Source organism: Callospermophilus lateralis, chromosome 13, assembly GCF_048772815.1.
Source record: "Callospermophilus lateralis isolate mCalLat2 chromosome 13, mCalLat2.hap1, whole genome shotgun sequence".
Classification (NCBI taxonomy): domain Eukaryota; kingdom Metazoa; phylum Chordata; class Mammalia; order Rodentia; family Sciuridae; genus Callospermophilus; species Callospermophilus lateralis.
In genome coordinates, this window is record NC_135317.1 from 35,676,541 (window position 1) to 35,693,450 (window position 16,910).

At 35.6% G+C, this 16,910-nt stretch overlaps 1 protein-coding gene across 2 annotated transcripts in view; it reads right to left on the reverse strand.

Annotated features, from left to right (window-relative positions):
* Plxdc2 (plexin domain containing 2) overlaps positions 1–16,910 on the reverse strand; it is a 410,148-nt gene that overhangs the window by 99,252 nt on the left and 293,986 nt on the right. For both annotated transcript variants that reach the window (XM_076831619.1, XM_076831618.1), the window contains 2 exons: positions 16,643–16,761; positions 1,207–1,306 (listed from right to left, as the gene is read on the reverse strand). In XM_076831619.1, coding sequence (XP_076687734.1) covers positions 1,207–1,306; positions 16,643–16,761 — 219 coding nt within the window. The remainder of the gene's footprint in view (positions 1–1,206; positions 1,307–16,642; positions 16,762–16,910) is intronic.

Consider the following 16,910-nt stretch of genomic DNA (forward strand, 5'->3'; position numbering starts at 1 on the left):
AAGGGGAGACCCCACAGAAGATGCACGTTCATATCTGAAGGCCATTCTTAACTTAGATAGCCCTTATAACATTTCCAGCAATCCATAGCTCTGAAAAGTCTAGTTTCCACCCCATTTACTTTCTGTGTTTGAGAGATGACATAATTAAGCAGAATCAGCTCAAGTCAAGACCGAACAGCATACGCATGTGATAAATTGAGTCTACGGCTATAATGAAATAAAAGAAGAAAAGATCTTTTGAACAAAAGGGAAATAAATGATCTAATCTTGAGATATATTTTATTGCCTGTTGCTTTTAAATAAGCACATTTAGGACCCAAATAAACAAAAATCCCAGTACTAACACCCTGAGCATTCTTCAGGACTGTTCTGGAAGTAAAAGAGGTTGAAAAAACTGAGATGGTTTCAAAAGAGCTATTTACACAGTCAGAACAGCTACGAAATGCAGTTCACATTTTGACATTTTCCTTCCTTTCTTCTTTCCTCCCTTCATCCCTCCCTCCCTTTTGGTGTTGGGGATGAACTCAGGGTGTCCTACATGAAGAGAATTTTCTCTACCACAGATCTGGACACCAAGCAACATTTTCTAACATGAACAGTTGCCCAAAATAACACATATATTTTAATTCTACAACATATAAACTAGACTAGATAGGTAAGAATGATTTAAGAGGGGGGGGGGACACACGTCACATGTCTTTTCTGGTAGGTCTAACTTCACTCAAACTTTCATTTACTTAAATTTATACCTATTATTTCATTTTCCTTTAGTCTCTCAAACAGTCTTAAACTAGTTAAATAAAGAATAGCCCAAAGTTGATTTTCTTCTCATCAACTTATTTTAAATAAATAAATAAACATGAAAAATCATAGACCTATCAGTCAAATAATCTATCACTGTTATAGTTCTTATTAGTTGATAAAAGAACTATCTCTGCTCAACCCAGCCAACTTTCTCAAAGAATCCAAAAGTGCCCATTCTTGCCTGAGCTATTCAATTCCTACTCACCTATATTTATTAGTTCAAGGGTAATGGAGATAGCCAACCCCAATAGGAGTTATAAACTACACAGTACAATTAACAAGCAGCAATTAGCTAAGTGATTTTTTTTTTTTTTGGTCCAGTTACATCTGCCTGAGATCAATTTTCTTAAAATTTACCCTCACAGAAGGCTCACACTTTGCAATTACCCTTCTTCTACATACTGGGGATTTGTTGGATCCTGTGGACAACGACAAAAGCGTCAGACAGCCCCACTTTCACGGGATGATTGGTTGAACTTATCTGTGTGACCAAGACAGGAATCTGGAAAAGAAAAAGCAGATTACTTGTGTTAGACCTGAATTTCCTTTAGGTATTTGGAGTGGGATCATCTTGCTCCACGCACAAAATCAGGTGACAGAGATGAGGGAGTAGAGGAGGAGCAGGAAATACAGAAGACAAATAAATAATGCCTCAAGGTAACATCAATTTAGAGCTATTTGATGAGTTAGAGACAAGAGAGCTCCTAGACCTAGAGATGGCTGCTTGAGATGGAAAGCCATAGATTTTCAACCAATTTAACTGATTCTCCATGTTACAAACTTACCACACAAAGAGTTACACCATGAAAGTGTTGGCTATAATGTCAAGAATAGAGATTCTTCTCTTACTAATTGTTTTCCTAATTGATTTTATTTCATGTTTATTTTCATGTAGTTTAAACTAAGATCTTGTTTACATGTGGAGTTCTAGACATAAAACCTAGAACAAATGATGTAAGTATACTACTGAATATATACTAAAGAATATCATCATTGATTAACGTATTATAGAAGTTCCATATGATACATTATTGATTTAAATGGTTAAGTTTAGTGAATGTTGATGGATGTTGAGTTTCTCCAGTCTTGTTGAAAAATTTAGGAAAAACTAAGTGAGACATCTCAAGGTCACATTACCTAAATTTGAATCATTAAAAGAACCAAAAGTCTGAATATGACATACACCTCATTTGAAAAGTTAGGAAACATTGATCATATACCAAAAATGATGCAACAGTTAATAAATGATACACCCTTGTGGGGCCTATTTTTCTAGACGAAGAGAAGATTCCACTGAAAATAGGGTTACTCTCTTTACTACCAGTTTTCCAGAAATAAAAATGGTAATAAAACCATCTTCAATAAGTAAACGGACAAGAGAGAAAATTTGAAGAATAAATGCACCATTTTTTTTTTATGTTGCAAAAGCAGATTGTGGGCCATCTGTGGGTAATTCATCCAAGAACATGTTTGATCAGCCATAGTCCTACAAGCCATCATCAACAGCATAGCACCAGGAAGGAAGGGAGCTGAGTTGGAAGACAGATATAATAAAGACCACATTGCTTATTTCACCCGGTGATATCATGAAATTGCAAAAGGGCTATTTTGTTAGATTTGACAAATTAAGAGGAAATTTTACTGCTTATGAAACATGTGGAATTATTTTGCAATAAATTAATGGGAAATGATATTTTCCCTGTTTGTACTATTTCAGTCCTCTCTTTAAAAATGGTAAAGTATTATAAATTTCATCTCAGTATCCCAGTTTTAATCAACATCCAGAAATATTCTGATATTTGCACAACAGAAACACACAAAACAAAATCAACCAAAGATTTATGTCCCTAAAAGTCCATCTGCTAAACCAAAGCCTGGTATACTTTATGTAGTCGCTTACTAAACCACACTCAACCTTAATAGATGTACTCTCCCTCTTAATGGTTATTCCTATAGTTTGGATAAGGAACATCCACCCAAAGTCCATGTGTTAAAGGCTGGGTTTCCAGGGTGACAATATTGAGAGGTGTTAAAACCTTTAGGACCTAGGGCCTAATGGAGATCCTCAGGTCATTTGGTGCCTTCCATCCAAGGAAATTGTGGGACTCTGACTCTTCTTCCCTTTTACATCCTCAATAATGAGCTAGGTAATCTGGCTGTACCACATGCTCCTCCCCATTGCCATCTGGCATTCCTATTAGAGGCCCAAAGCAATGAGTCCATCTTATCTTGGACTGGAAACTCCAAATTGTGTTGCAAAATAAACCTATTTTTTATAAGTTGATTATCTCAGATATTTTGTTACAGTAACAGAAAACTGATGAACAGAGGTATTAGATTGTTACAGATTCAGAAGTGCTGATATAAATCTAACTTATATTTATAAGTCAGACTCTCATTTAAGGAAGAAAAGACAAAAGGATAGAAAGGCATACATAAAAAAAATCCCAAGTTATATTTTACTCATCCTAATAAAACAAAGTCATTCAATGGTTAGGATATTGTTCCTGAATGCCTGCTCAGAAGCAAGTATGAAAGCTTTGTTACTGGTATTTATCACTGACTTTCATTCTCAACACTACAACTGTAGTTTTCCTTTGCAAGTTACAGAATACTTTACCAGATTACTCTGCAATAATATATTGTATTTCCTTTTATCCAATTTTCATAACAGAATTTGGGCTTACATTAGTATCACTTGAAAAACACTATTATGCTGTTATGAATGCCATGTGTTTACCCCAGACCTTATTTTTCAGATCCTATTTCTTTGCTCCTGTAACCTTCCCAGCGCTGTGTCCTCCCTTCAGATTAGGCATTCCACCTTTTTACCTCTCTTCATCCTTCATTCTGATTTTGTTTTCTCCCTCCCTTTCCTTCCTTTCACCCCCTTCCTTTGTATTTAGTCTCCACGTCCAACCCAATTCTCCAGTGCTTTTATTCTGGGGTGGATTGATTATAAGGATGGCCTCAATTCAGACTCTATTCTAACTTTGCAATGTTCTCTCCCTCTGACTCGATGCTCAGTCATATGGCAAAAGAAGACGACCACAAACATGAAGCAAAAAAGAAGCTTGAAAAGTGCTTGCAAATTTCTATTTCCTCTCTTGGAAACTTGCCACAGCTAGGGAAGGTACCCTGCTGCTCTGCTGAATGCATGGGAGAGACACAGGAAAGAAACCTTTCTTTCCAATAGGGAGCACCTTTGACCAGTCAGCTCCCAGAATATCCACCAGTTAACGGCTGGCACTCAAGGGTCCAGTAAAGATCAGTGTAACTACCAACCTAATCCATAGGTATCTTATGGGAAATAAGAAATGAAGTTGGGGTAAGCCGCTACATGGGAGGATGAGTTGTTACATAGCAATACTGATCAATACATTCTTTGCTAAAGATCAAGTAGCAACAAGTTCCTGTGGGTGTTTCTGCATAAGTTGATGTGGCATTCCTCCTCCTAGTTTTCTTGGAGTCAGATAAATCTCTCTCTACGTGCAATGAAACTAGAAAGATAGGAATGTTCCAGTGGAAAAGTTTCATTTTCTATACCCACCCCCATATTTTTCCACATTTGTTTTATCATCTAGTTTATTCTTTGGTCTGTGAATTACAAAAGCTAAAAATGATATGTATAAGTAAACTAGATGAAGATTTATTTAACATGAGGAAAATCCATTCAAAACCCAATTTGATAGCCTTAAGATGTACTTAGTGTTCTATCACTGAAAATTATCTGATGAATTGGCCAGCCCTCTAGGAAGATCATTGTAGACAACTGTAAGGACTCTTTTAATCCTCAAACTGTTATTTCCCTCTACTGAATGATTTTGATGTTTTGAAGTTTCAATAAGTAAATTGTAAACAATGATCCAAACAAAAAACTATAAGGGAAAGATATTCTGCCCATTTATAAAAAGGGCAGAAATAGGTAGAAACCATCATTTGTAGTTAAGGGATGCATTCTAAATTGCTATCAGTTTTGAAAATTTACATGTTTATGAGCCAATGACTTCTGAATACCAATTCTGACACACCGCTCTCCTCTAATATTTAAAGGTCTGAATTCTGAGTCTTAATATGAGAGTACAGAGTAGAAAAAATGAGAATAATATCGACTACATACAAATTATTTCCCCCCAAAAGACATATATGCTGTTCATGCTGTTTGATGAAATAGGAGAAATTCATTCATTCATCAGATATTAATTCAACAGATATCCTTATTTTGGACACTGTAGTTATAGCAGAGAATAAAACAAAGATCTTGCTTTCAGAAAGTTCCAGGATAAAGTAAATATTAAAACAAGTAATTATAAAAAAAAAATAGAGTGAGAAGGTGCTTAGTAACATGAAGTCAACTGGGTGGAGAGTTAAGGATGGGAGTCTTTGTTGGAAAGGACAGTCACTAAGGGTCTCTCTGATAAGGTGACTTTCCAGAAGAAACTCAAGAGAAGTAAGAGTCTGCCTTGTGGTTACTCAGGGAACCACTCTGGGTAGAGGCACCAGCACATGTGAAGGGCTTGTCTGAATTGCTTTTGGTGTGCTTTGGGAATTAAAATGTCATTTCCATGGCTGGGGCAAAAGTAGTCATCAAGAATGTTAAAAAAGGTAGGAGATAGTGGGGCGGATCATAAAGGGTATGTATTCCTTGCAAGCCATGGCAAAGGATTTTATTCCAAAAAAAATACAGGAAGATTTGGAGAGGTTTAAGTAGAGGAAAGGAATTGCTTCAGGTTTTAAAACAAATACTAGCTTTTTGTGATCAAGACTGTAGGGGAAAAAGGGAGTCAGAAAAACTAGTTAGGAGTGTATCATAGTTGTCCAGGTAGGAGATGGGTGGCTTGGACTACACTGTAGTAATAAAAGAGGCAAAAGAGACAGAAAGCTGAATTTTGGATGAATATGTAGGTACTGCATGAATTTAATAAGGCCAGTGAAGTAAAAAGGAGGGTAGAGGGTATTATCAAGAAAAGTGTATGTTTCATCAGGAATGCTGTGTTGTCCAGCTTCAGGGGACTCATTCACCTCATTCCAACAGAAGGCAAACATTTGGGTGTGTAGAGAGCAACTCAAGCAGCTCTAAAGAGCAGAATCAAAGTGTACAGAGATGGAGAGGATCAGGAGAAGGATGCAGAAGGACCATCACTTTATGGCAATATGAGTGACTTCAAATGTATTTCTTTAAAATTTCAGAGAGTTCAATAGTAAGAGACTAGGGTTTCTAAAACTCTCAAATTTTGTCCTGATTAAATATGAAAATGAATATACACAAGGAGCTCTCAGTTCCTTCCATTTGCCTGGAAACTGCCCAAGCCTTTTATGAAATGATTACATCTCAGGTTTTGAAAAGGAGAAAAAAACCAAAAACTCTTTTTGCCCATTGAGTTAATACTTAATATTGTCAAAGGTCAGTGATGGGCAACACCAGGATTCTCTAGAGGTTTCCTACAAAAGCTCTCTGGCCTCTCCCTGCCTGACATTCTCATATCTTCCTTACTCTGTCTTCTCGGGCTGTATTCTTTTTACTTTAAAATATCCATGAGTGGCAAGTAATCTGGACGAGTTCTGAGGGAGCAAGGCAGAAGAGCCTGTAGGTTTGCATGTCAGTATAAATTAGAGACTAGTAGGATGAATTAGGAGAACTATTAAAAGCCACATTTAAAATATACCCTTTTGTACACTCATGCATACATTGCTGGTGGGACTGCAAATTGGTGCAAGCACTCTGGAAATCAATATGGATATTCCTCAGAAAACTTAGACCATTTGACCCAGTTATTTAACTTCTTGGTGTATACCCAAAGGACTTAAAATCAGCATACTAAAGTGGCACAGCCACATCCATGTTTACAGTAGCTCAATTCACAATAGCTAAGCTATGCAACCAACCTAGGTGCCCTACAACAGATGAAATGGATTGAAATATTACTCAGACATAAAAAGAATGACTCTATGATTTTGCTGGTAAATGGATGAATCTGGAAACTATTATACTAAACAAAATAAGCCAATCTCCCAAAACCAAAGGTGGAACGGTCTCGCTGATATTTGGATGCTAATGTACAACAAGGCGGGAAGGGGTAGAATAGAAGTATAGTAAATTAGACAAGGAGGAATGGAAGGAAGGGATAGGGGAAAGGAATAGGAAAGACAGTGGAATAAATCTGACATAACTTTCCTACATACAGATATGAATACACTACAGTGAATCTCTACATCATGTGTAACCACAGACTGGGAGCCAAATTAAAATAACACGTGCTCCATGTCTGTATAAATAAGTTAAATTATATTCTACTGTCATGTACAACTAAAAAGAACACAAAAATATAAAAAATGAGCCATTTCATGACTAATATCAATGAAGCAATTGTGTATGAGATGTGTATTTGTGTGTGTGCATGCAATAAAACTGTTAAGAATTATAGCCAGTATTGGGCAAAATGAGTTCAAGAATGGGGTGTGTCATATTGTCATGATCATCCATTCCACAGAGGACTCTGTATTTACCAGGATATGAAGTACCAAAGTCAGTGCATCCCTGCTAAAAACGATGTGAAAGTACTAAAAATCTAAAAAGTTTGATTAAGGGGAACTCAATTATTAATCTTTTCTACATACAAATTTATATTCACCCTCAAAATGTCTGCTGAGTCAGCTAAACTGCAGATGCCAGGAAGCCAATAGGAATCAATAAAAACTGCACTACGGAAGTTTTTTCTTTCTTTGAAACATATCTTCATTATCTTTGAATGCTTATGAGAGTTTCCCCTTTATGATTAGAACAAAGCTAAATTTTCACTGGGCCTCTGTATGATCGGAATTATAAATTTTGGAGATCTGGTTTTGTAATGACACTCATTCTACAACACAGACAGTGTTGTTGCTAGTCAAAATATGCTTCTGTGTTGACTTACAGAAGCATTCAAAAATTCCTTTCTCAAAACATTTTTTTTTTTCTGTTTTATAAGTTACAGATAAGGTTATTATTTGGCATAAATTTTCTACAAATGATATATTGGAGCAAAGTAAACAGAGAAGCCAGAAGGGGTTACAATGGCTAGACAAATTTAAAGCAGGAAAAGATAATTAAAAGAGTAAACAACAGTAGGGCAGACTACCCTGGCCTTTGGAAGAAGAAGCTTCAACAACAAGAGCTGCACTCTCCTGCATACTGCAGTATCATTCCCCAGGACACAGGGGCCAACACAACCCCTAGAACATGAGCTTTTACGTCTGCCTCTCAAACAGGGAGATAACAGCATGAGCTTAAATAAGAGGTAATGGAATTTTATTTTCTTCTGTCCTCTGCTCTGCCCAGCAAACCTCGCCAAAACATTCATTTGTTTCCATTATGGGCCCTGTTATCTATCTAATGGGCAGCACAGTATCTCAGCAAGAGCTTGATTGTATAGTATCTGTTCCAAAGGGTGAATCATATGCCTAGCGGAATTTAACTGGAAAAGAATTATTCTAAACCAATTTTTGGTCACTTGCTAATCAGCAATATGGCATTTAGTTGCTTAACATTAACAACAACAACAATGAAACTCAGAGAAAAATCAAAGCTTTCTAATTTATCCATTCTTCCCTGCATTTAACCCTTAACTTCCTAACTCATCTTCCTTAAATATCTGGCTTCTGTGTTATTCAGTACAGAATCTGATATTAAAAGTCAAGCTATCTTCAGTTATTAACAAAACAGCACATAAAGGCAAAAACATTAATGCAGAGTTGCCAACAAACTACTTTGTATTTATTTATTTTTCTGTAGTGCTGTGGATTGAACCCAGTGCCTCACACAAGCACATGAAATTGATAAGTCAAATGTGCCCCTGTATGCAAAAGACTCTAAACATCATCTCTACACAAAACAGTGGGGGCCTTGGAATAAGAAAGAAGAAAATGGTGGAGGAGAAATTAGATAAGCACATTCTAAGTACATTTTTTCAGCCACATATTGTCATATAGAAATCCAAGCTAAGTGCTTCTAGGGCTTCGGATGACTGAAGGAAAAATAGATGTTTATATTTTTATTTAGCATCTTGTAATACTTAAATGTTAGTGACATATTTATTTTCCAAATGGGTATACACACACACACACACACACACACACACACACACAAACAATATAAAAACATGTACAATCAGGATGAGCTCTAATGCAAAGATTACTCACTACTGAATGGAAAAACTAGAGTTTGAGCTTCATGCAAGAAAGGACAGGGAAGCGGTGTCCACCAACCCAAGCAACTTGGCTCAAAACAGAAAAACCTATGGTGGGGACTTTTCCTGGGACAACAAATAGATAAGGGAGCTTGCCTACACATGGCCTGGAAATAAACACTGAAGCGAAAGAAAGAAGGCTGAGAAAACTCTACACCCTGGGATTGGGGTAGACCCAGGGAGTGCTGATCAGGCTTTTAACTCCAGGGACAAAGGGGCTCTCTGGTTATGGAACATCAGGGCAGGAAGACTAGATATAACCCTATGATGAGCAGAACACTCATGAAATAAACCTTTCAATACAGAGTTACGAAAACTTGTGCTGTAAATGGGTAATAATGAGTGTAAGGCATTCCACTATTGCCATGCATGTAAAAAATAATAGAGAGAGAGAGAGAGAGAGAGAGAGAGAGAGAGAGAGAGAGAGAGAGAGAGAAAAGTGAGGCTTGAAAAGACAAAGTAAAGAAAAAGTACCCAGAAAGATATCACATAAATTCCCAAGGGTCCACATAGCCAGTTAATGACAGAATCACCACTACAATAGATTTTCTATTCCTAAAATTATTTTCTCTAGGACATTGATTTTTCTACCTTGCTACTTTATTTATTTACTTATTTTTTATTCACAATATTTATTATGGGAACATAATGAAGGAACAACCATTCAATTTGTCATTTTTTTTACCATAGAAAGTAAATTGAAAAATTAACATGTCAGAAGCTTTTATATGTGTCATACCTAAAAATAAAATACATACAAACATGCAAATGAATCAGATCCTAAGTAAATCTATGTAGGTAAAATTTTAATATTTCACATATTTAATACAGGGAAGTTCTATAACATAAAACCATCTCTGTCTGCCATTTCCTTAGAATTATTTAAGAGTTTTTGTTAGAGTTTGGATCTCAATGTCCTCCAGAGGCTTGTGTGTTGAATGATTTTTATCCAATGCAGCAATGTTCAGAGGTGGGATTTTTAGGAAGTGATTTAGATCATGATGGCTCTGACCTCATCAGTGGATTAATCCATTTGATAAATAAATAATGTGAATAGATGATTGGGAAGTGGTAAAAATAGTAAGAGGTGGAACCTAGCTGGAGGAAGTATGTCAATGGAGATATGCCCTGGAAGGGTGTATTTTGCTCCTGGTCCATTCCTTCCCCAACCCCATGTCTCTCCCCTGGCCCTCTCTCTTCTCTCTATCTTTTTCTCATGTTCTTCTGCCATGATCCATGATGATCTGCCTCACCACAGGCCCATAGCAATACAGCCAGCCAATCATGGACTGAAACCTCTAAAACTGTGAGCTAAAATAGATCTTTCCTCTTTTCAAGTTCTTTATGTCAGGTACTTCATCATAGGGATGGAAAGATGATTAACATATTTTTTAAATCAGCTTTTGTAATATGTTTGCAATACATATGTGTGTAAGTGTATACACATATATAAAACTTTTTCTATTCGCACGTTTGTAGAGTTTCTTGGATAATATTTCTATTCACACATTTGTAAAGTTTCTTTTGTACTGGGGATTGAAACTGGTAGGTGCTTTACCACTGAGCTACATCCCCAGCCTTTTTTATTTTTTATTTTGAGAGAAGGTCATGCTAAGTCGTTTTTTGGCCTTGCTAAATTGGTGTGTCCTTGAACCTTTGTTACTCATGCCTGAACCTCCCTAGCGTTGTAGGTACTTCACTGCACCAGGCTGCTTCTTTCAGTTTTTTTTTTAAATAAAAATTAATAAGATAAATGCTTTGGAAGGCAAATCACTTTTACCTTACTCCCAAGTTGCAAATTCAGTATGATAATGACCACCCAAGACGTATGGCTGTGGGTAACCCAATGAGAGAACCAGTATATACATAAGTACACACACACACACACACACACACACACACACACACAACATATTATATTCACACATGTCAAACATTCTCACTTACACAGCAATAGTCATAGAAGATGAGTTATTTTATACCTAAATGACGGTGGTCTCACTATTCTTTTTTGGCCTCTCTTACTCTCTTGAATTTCTTTTTCTCACAAATTCTGCAAGTTCAGCAAGTATTCATCTTTTAATTCTTTCAAGCTGATAACCACGAATGAGGGTCATGACAGTTTAAATAAGAGAAATAGTCTTCAAAGAAATTTTTAAAATGTGTTAAGGACCCCATTGAAACCTGCAACAAATTGGTAATGGTGATTTATTAACAATATACTCTCCCACAGAAGCAGTAAATGTTACACTAAGGAACATTAGTTTTAAGTACTTAAATGGTAGAATAGATTACAAAGTGATTTTACTTAATAAATAGTAAAGTTCCTCTCTATTGACCTCCTGTAGAATTTGCAGTTGAAGTAGAGGGTAAAGTATTCACAAAGAAAATGGCCAGAATAAGGTGACTCCCACACTGGGCATTTGTTGTATATGGTTTTCTTCTGTCACCTTACATGGATCACACGACTTTATTTTTTAATTAGATTATTCTAAATTAATGACCATTCTTGTCCTTCACATGAGCCGGTGAGGAAAAATAACCAAATTCACACTACACACAAAAAGAATTACATCCTTTCCTAGTCTGCATCTAGAGTAACAGAAAATTCCAGATGTGTCAGGTGAAGAGAGATGAAGCAGGTCCGAGGAAGTGTAGCTTGAAAACTGTGATGGTGTGCTGTGATAGGCAGCACCAAGGACTGGAAAGAATTTGACTTCAAATCTCTCATGTTTTTGGAATAAAAAAATTTTCCTTATATCATCAATAGATCAGGAATTTCAGTTCAAATCCCTTGTAATCATCACTATTCAACAGCAGTTAAAATAATATAAAGATTCTGGGTTCTAGGGTCATACTTAATTATTAACAGATTAGGAAATGTGAATTTGAGTTTCCAAATTCTACTTTTTTAGAAAATGAGCTATTTCTTTAACACAGGTACAGCTTCTTCTTTTCTTTCTCTTTTGGTACTGGGGATTGAAACAGGTGGGTGCTTTCCCACTGAGCTTCATCCTCCGTCCTTTTTATTTTTTATTTTGAGAGAAGGTCTTGCTAAGTTGTTTTGGGCCTTGCTAATTGCTGAGTCTGTCCTTGAACTTATGTTACTCATGCCTGAACCTCCCAAGTCACTGGGATTATAGGTGTGCTCCACTACACCAGGCTGCTTCTTTCCATTTCTTTAAAATTAAAAATCAATAAGATAAATGCTTTAGAAGGCAAATCACTCTTACCTTACTCCCAAGTTGCTAATTCAATATGATAATGACCACCCAAGAAAGATGGCTGTGGATAACCAAATGAGAGAACCAGTTCATTCACAGAGAAAAAGAGTTTCAGGGAAGCATGCAGGTATAGGGGTCAGACTTATAGGCTCTGGAGTTTTATTTTTTCAGTTGATCTTTGTTCACTAATTATAGGGAAGTTATTTAGTCTTTCTGGGTATTTCAGTTTTCTTCTCTGTAAATGACAAGTAGCTACCTCTTGATTTTCATGAGATTGTGAGATCAAGTTTAAGCAGAGTTCAGTGCCTGGGGTATAGGAAGAGCTATAAAAATGCTAGTTTTTAAGTTTTTAAAACAAGCTCGGAGGTTGTTATTAAAAGTGAATTGGCAGATGAAGTTGCATAACACCATATCTACAACTTAGATGGAACAAGAAAGATGGACAAAATATGAGAAGTTGAAGATATAAGGTGGTTAACAAAGAGTAAGGACTCAAAATGTCAAGAGCTCTGAGAAGGGAAACTAACTACAGAAGCAAAACAAACATCACCCATCAAAGGCATTTTCCCAGTAATAAGGAAGACTTAGAGACCAAGAAGGTAGCTGGAATTTCAGCCTGCCTTCAGGATCTGAGGAAAGATTAGGCATTCAAGGCCATTCAGGTGAAAGCTCCATCAATACTCAGGCCTTTGGTAGAAATCCCTAAAGGACTACACTCTAAGAGTGAGGGCTAATCAGAAGTGTACTATCTTCACAAGGACAGATGCTCAACATGGCGTGAGCTTAGCCCTTCACTGATAAAATTAATCTGTCCTATCCTAACTGGAAACAAACAAGCCAAACAGTAAATCCTTTCTAGAGAAAGAAAATAATATCTGCAACTTCAAGAGCATCTCTCTAGTATCTTGTAAATGATGTCCAACATTTGGTCAAAAATACTTAGCATGCAAAGAGATCAATGAATGAAAGTGCAGAGGGGGAAAAATAAGAAAATGGATAAAAGAAACAGATTCACAGGAAATCCAGATATTAATCAGTCACAAACTTTAGAACTGTTATTAATATATTCAAGGAAATAGAGGACAACATTTTTGATTTCATCAGGTGATTAAATCCATAATTTAATTGGTAAAAGACACAAATGAATATAATAAAATTGAAAGAAAGGGTACACTACAGTGAAAAGTTGTTAAATTTGAAAGAAATGAAAATGTAAAGGTATCTTTCTTTTTGATGAAGACTTTAGGCTTCATCCTAAGTAATTATATCTTTAAAAATTAACTAAAATAAATGGCTGTCTTACAATAAGGGTCTATTACTTAAGATAGAATTTCAAATATTTGGTTTTATAAAATAAAGCTATAATCTGGAAGCAATGACTTAATTATTTAAAGGAGTTCATGTTTACATTACACCTCTCACCATAGGGTCACAGAGGACAGTTGGATGTTGGTGAAGGAACACAGTGGTGGCACCTCCTTATCTCAATTCCATCACAAGTCAGATGATATCAGGAGTAAAAAATGCCTTTTCTAATTCCTTGATTACTCTTTAGCCTACACTGTGAAAAACAATCATGTTGGGAAAATAACTATATTAGGAGCATGGCCCAATTGGAGGTCATATGGTTACTGTGGGGCTGGCAAGCTGAGAGCTACTAAACGAAAAATAATTAAATGCTGGATGAAATCATCTGAGAGCAGTGAAAGATAAATTTGTTTTAATAAATTTATTTCATAAATTACAAATTTTAATCTACAGTTTAATCAAATCCTGTATTTTTTGTGTTTTGTGTAATAATTTTTCTTCTCACACAAAATATAATACCATAGAACAAAGCTGACATTGGCTTGCAAGGAGCAATTTATTATAAAAGAAATCACACTTACTTTGCTCTCTCTAATTTCAGTTCTGTAATTTTAGCCTGGACAGGAACACAAAATATTACTTCTTATATTATGTTCCTTCAATTTGGTCCGCTTGACAAATTAAGTAGGAATACCTCTCCTGAGTATACTTGTATTTGTGGAATATGATGGAGTCTAGTAAAAAGACTATTAAACAGAAAACATTGAGAAATACCTATTAGAGAATAAAAACAAGGCTCTGATTTGTGAATTGATACACATAATCTCCTTGGGAGAGAACAAAGGTTGAGATGCCTTGGGATCACTGAATTAAGGCTTTTCCTCCTGGGTTTGTCCTTAACTTGTTCTGTGACCTCAAACATGTCATTTAATGGCTCTGCCTCAGCTTGCTTAGCTATAAAATAATCATGTGTAACCTAATTCCATATTAAGCCACAAACATTTGTTGAACACCCTGTATGTGCTGGTGCTTTTATAACACATTAAGAACACTAAGACTATAAGGACTGTGGATCAAACGGACACTGTAATCTATGTGTAAGCACTTTGTAAAGGATAATAAATCACACAAAGTATTATGTAATGCTAACACATGATTCTAAATATTTTTCTCAAAGTTTTAGGAACATCTGGCTCTCACCACAAATGCAAAGAAACTCTTACCTTGAGAAAGATGACAAATAAAAATTCAGATAAATAAAATGTATTGTTAAATTATTGTGGGGAAAAAGCAGAAAAGGGAAGAAGAAACTGCTTTTTGATCAGGGCTGAGACAGGATAACAAGGCAAATAATAAAATAAAAATGATTTCTTTGAACTTTGAGTACAGAGGGTAAATAATTAACCGGACAGCAGTCTGGAAACACCAAAACAACATTAAGCTGCCTATCAGCTTAAGATTCTCTGTGACCAAACAGGAAAACCATAATGGAAAATTTTTCTTTGATTAAAGTGAAGAAAAAACAGTTTTTACAATGGCCCTAGAACAAAGGAAGAATAGAATCAACACACTCAGCAATGTGAGACCATCTGAGAGCAGCATAAATAAAAATGACAATTTTGACAATAAAAACTAGAAAGAGAGAGACCACAATGAGAACACAAGCCTGTGTTTTGACCAAGTCAGCAGTTGGTCAGATCTAAGACTTTAGACTTAGTGACCCTGATCTTTCCAGAAACTTTACCATTGTTGGTTACAACTATTGAAAACCAACATTCCTAAAGGTCACTCTGCCATTGCAGCAATATAGTAGATTAAAAGGAAAACTAGAAATGAGTGAGTCCTTTTGAGATTTCTCTCAACTTCTAGAGAATATGATACAAAAATACGGTAGGCTATAATATCAAAACATCTCTGAGTGAAGAAGTATACAATAGGATATATCGTATATTATATTTTATTTACACCATTTCCCCCAGTGAATTAAAAATAAAAAAAGCTTCACATGGGAAATCTCTTCAAACGAAGAGAAGCATCTGATACGGTCAGTAGACTTTCAGAAGTTGACCTATTTAGTAGAAATTGAACTCTCTTTACTTTATGGAAAAAACTTCAGAAGATTCAACCAAAACAGATAGTTTCTTGAGTATTAACATTCTTTTTATAATTAGGGATTTATTTCCTAAGAAAACTATGACTTCTCAACTGAAAAGAAGCTATGGCATCTGTATTATTATAAATATCCATTAACCTATGGGTTAATAACACCCACTATTAATTTACATTGACAGGATCTGTCTCCTAACTACTGATTGCCTAAAACATTACATCTGTAGTTCTTGGAACTTTTTTTCCTATATTCTTTGTATAACAGACCTTAATTACACTGCCAAAAGAATTTGAAATCAAACATACTTTTATTCTAGTCTAAACATTTTTAAACTTGTTACAATTTAGTAAATTTTCATTTCTTTGGTTTTTTTCCATTTTTTAAAAATTAATCAAGCCATAGGTTTAAGTTCCTCCTTTGTTTTTTTCCTGTTACTGAGGCTTCTAATTAATCATTCCTATCAGATTTCAATGAACATTAAAGGGATTGTAGGCACAGTTGTCCTGGAACTCTCAGTATTGGGTCACTGAGCTATGCATGTGTTCATGTTTACTTATGCTTTAGGAATCAGAACAAAGAAAAAGTCACAGAAATTGACAAAGCAATTAAAAAAAAACAATAAAACTAAACTTTCAGGTATAGATGAGAAATATTTGCAAATTAGAATTTTTTCTTAGAAATGTTTCACTATAATAACACTATAATTATTTAATAACTGTATAAAATGTGTGGGTCATAATGCCAATGACTTCAGAATACAAAATAAAACAATATCCCCAAAATGGACAATCACGACTACCCAGAAAATTAAAACACAAAACAAAATGTTTCTCTATTAAGCAAACAAAACCCATAGGTAAGAAAATTATTTGAAGTTCATGGCTGAAATATCCTGTACTTGACACTTGAAGAAAAAGGGTCACGGTCAAGGTCAAGGAGCAGGTAGACTATCAGTACATCACATCACTTACTTCTTTATATCCAAAGATGATGCGCCCATCCATGAGGAGAGTTGCCTGGAATGTGAAGCTTCCCAGGTTGTAATTATCCTGGAGATGAACATGGTCCCACTGGACAACGAGGGCTGTGCCTACGGACCCCAGGCAACAGGAAGAAAGGCAATGAGAACAATACACGGATTAATTCTGGCGGGAATACTCATACAAACATTGATCTAGCCTTTAAATCCTGTAGTTATGCCATTTCAGTTTTATGTGGTTAATTGGAATTTTGTTACTG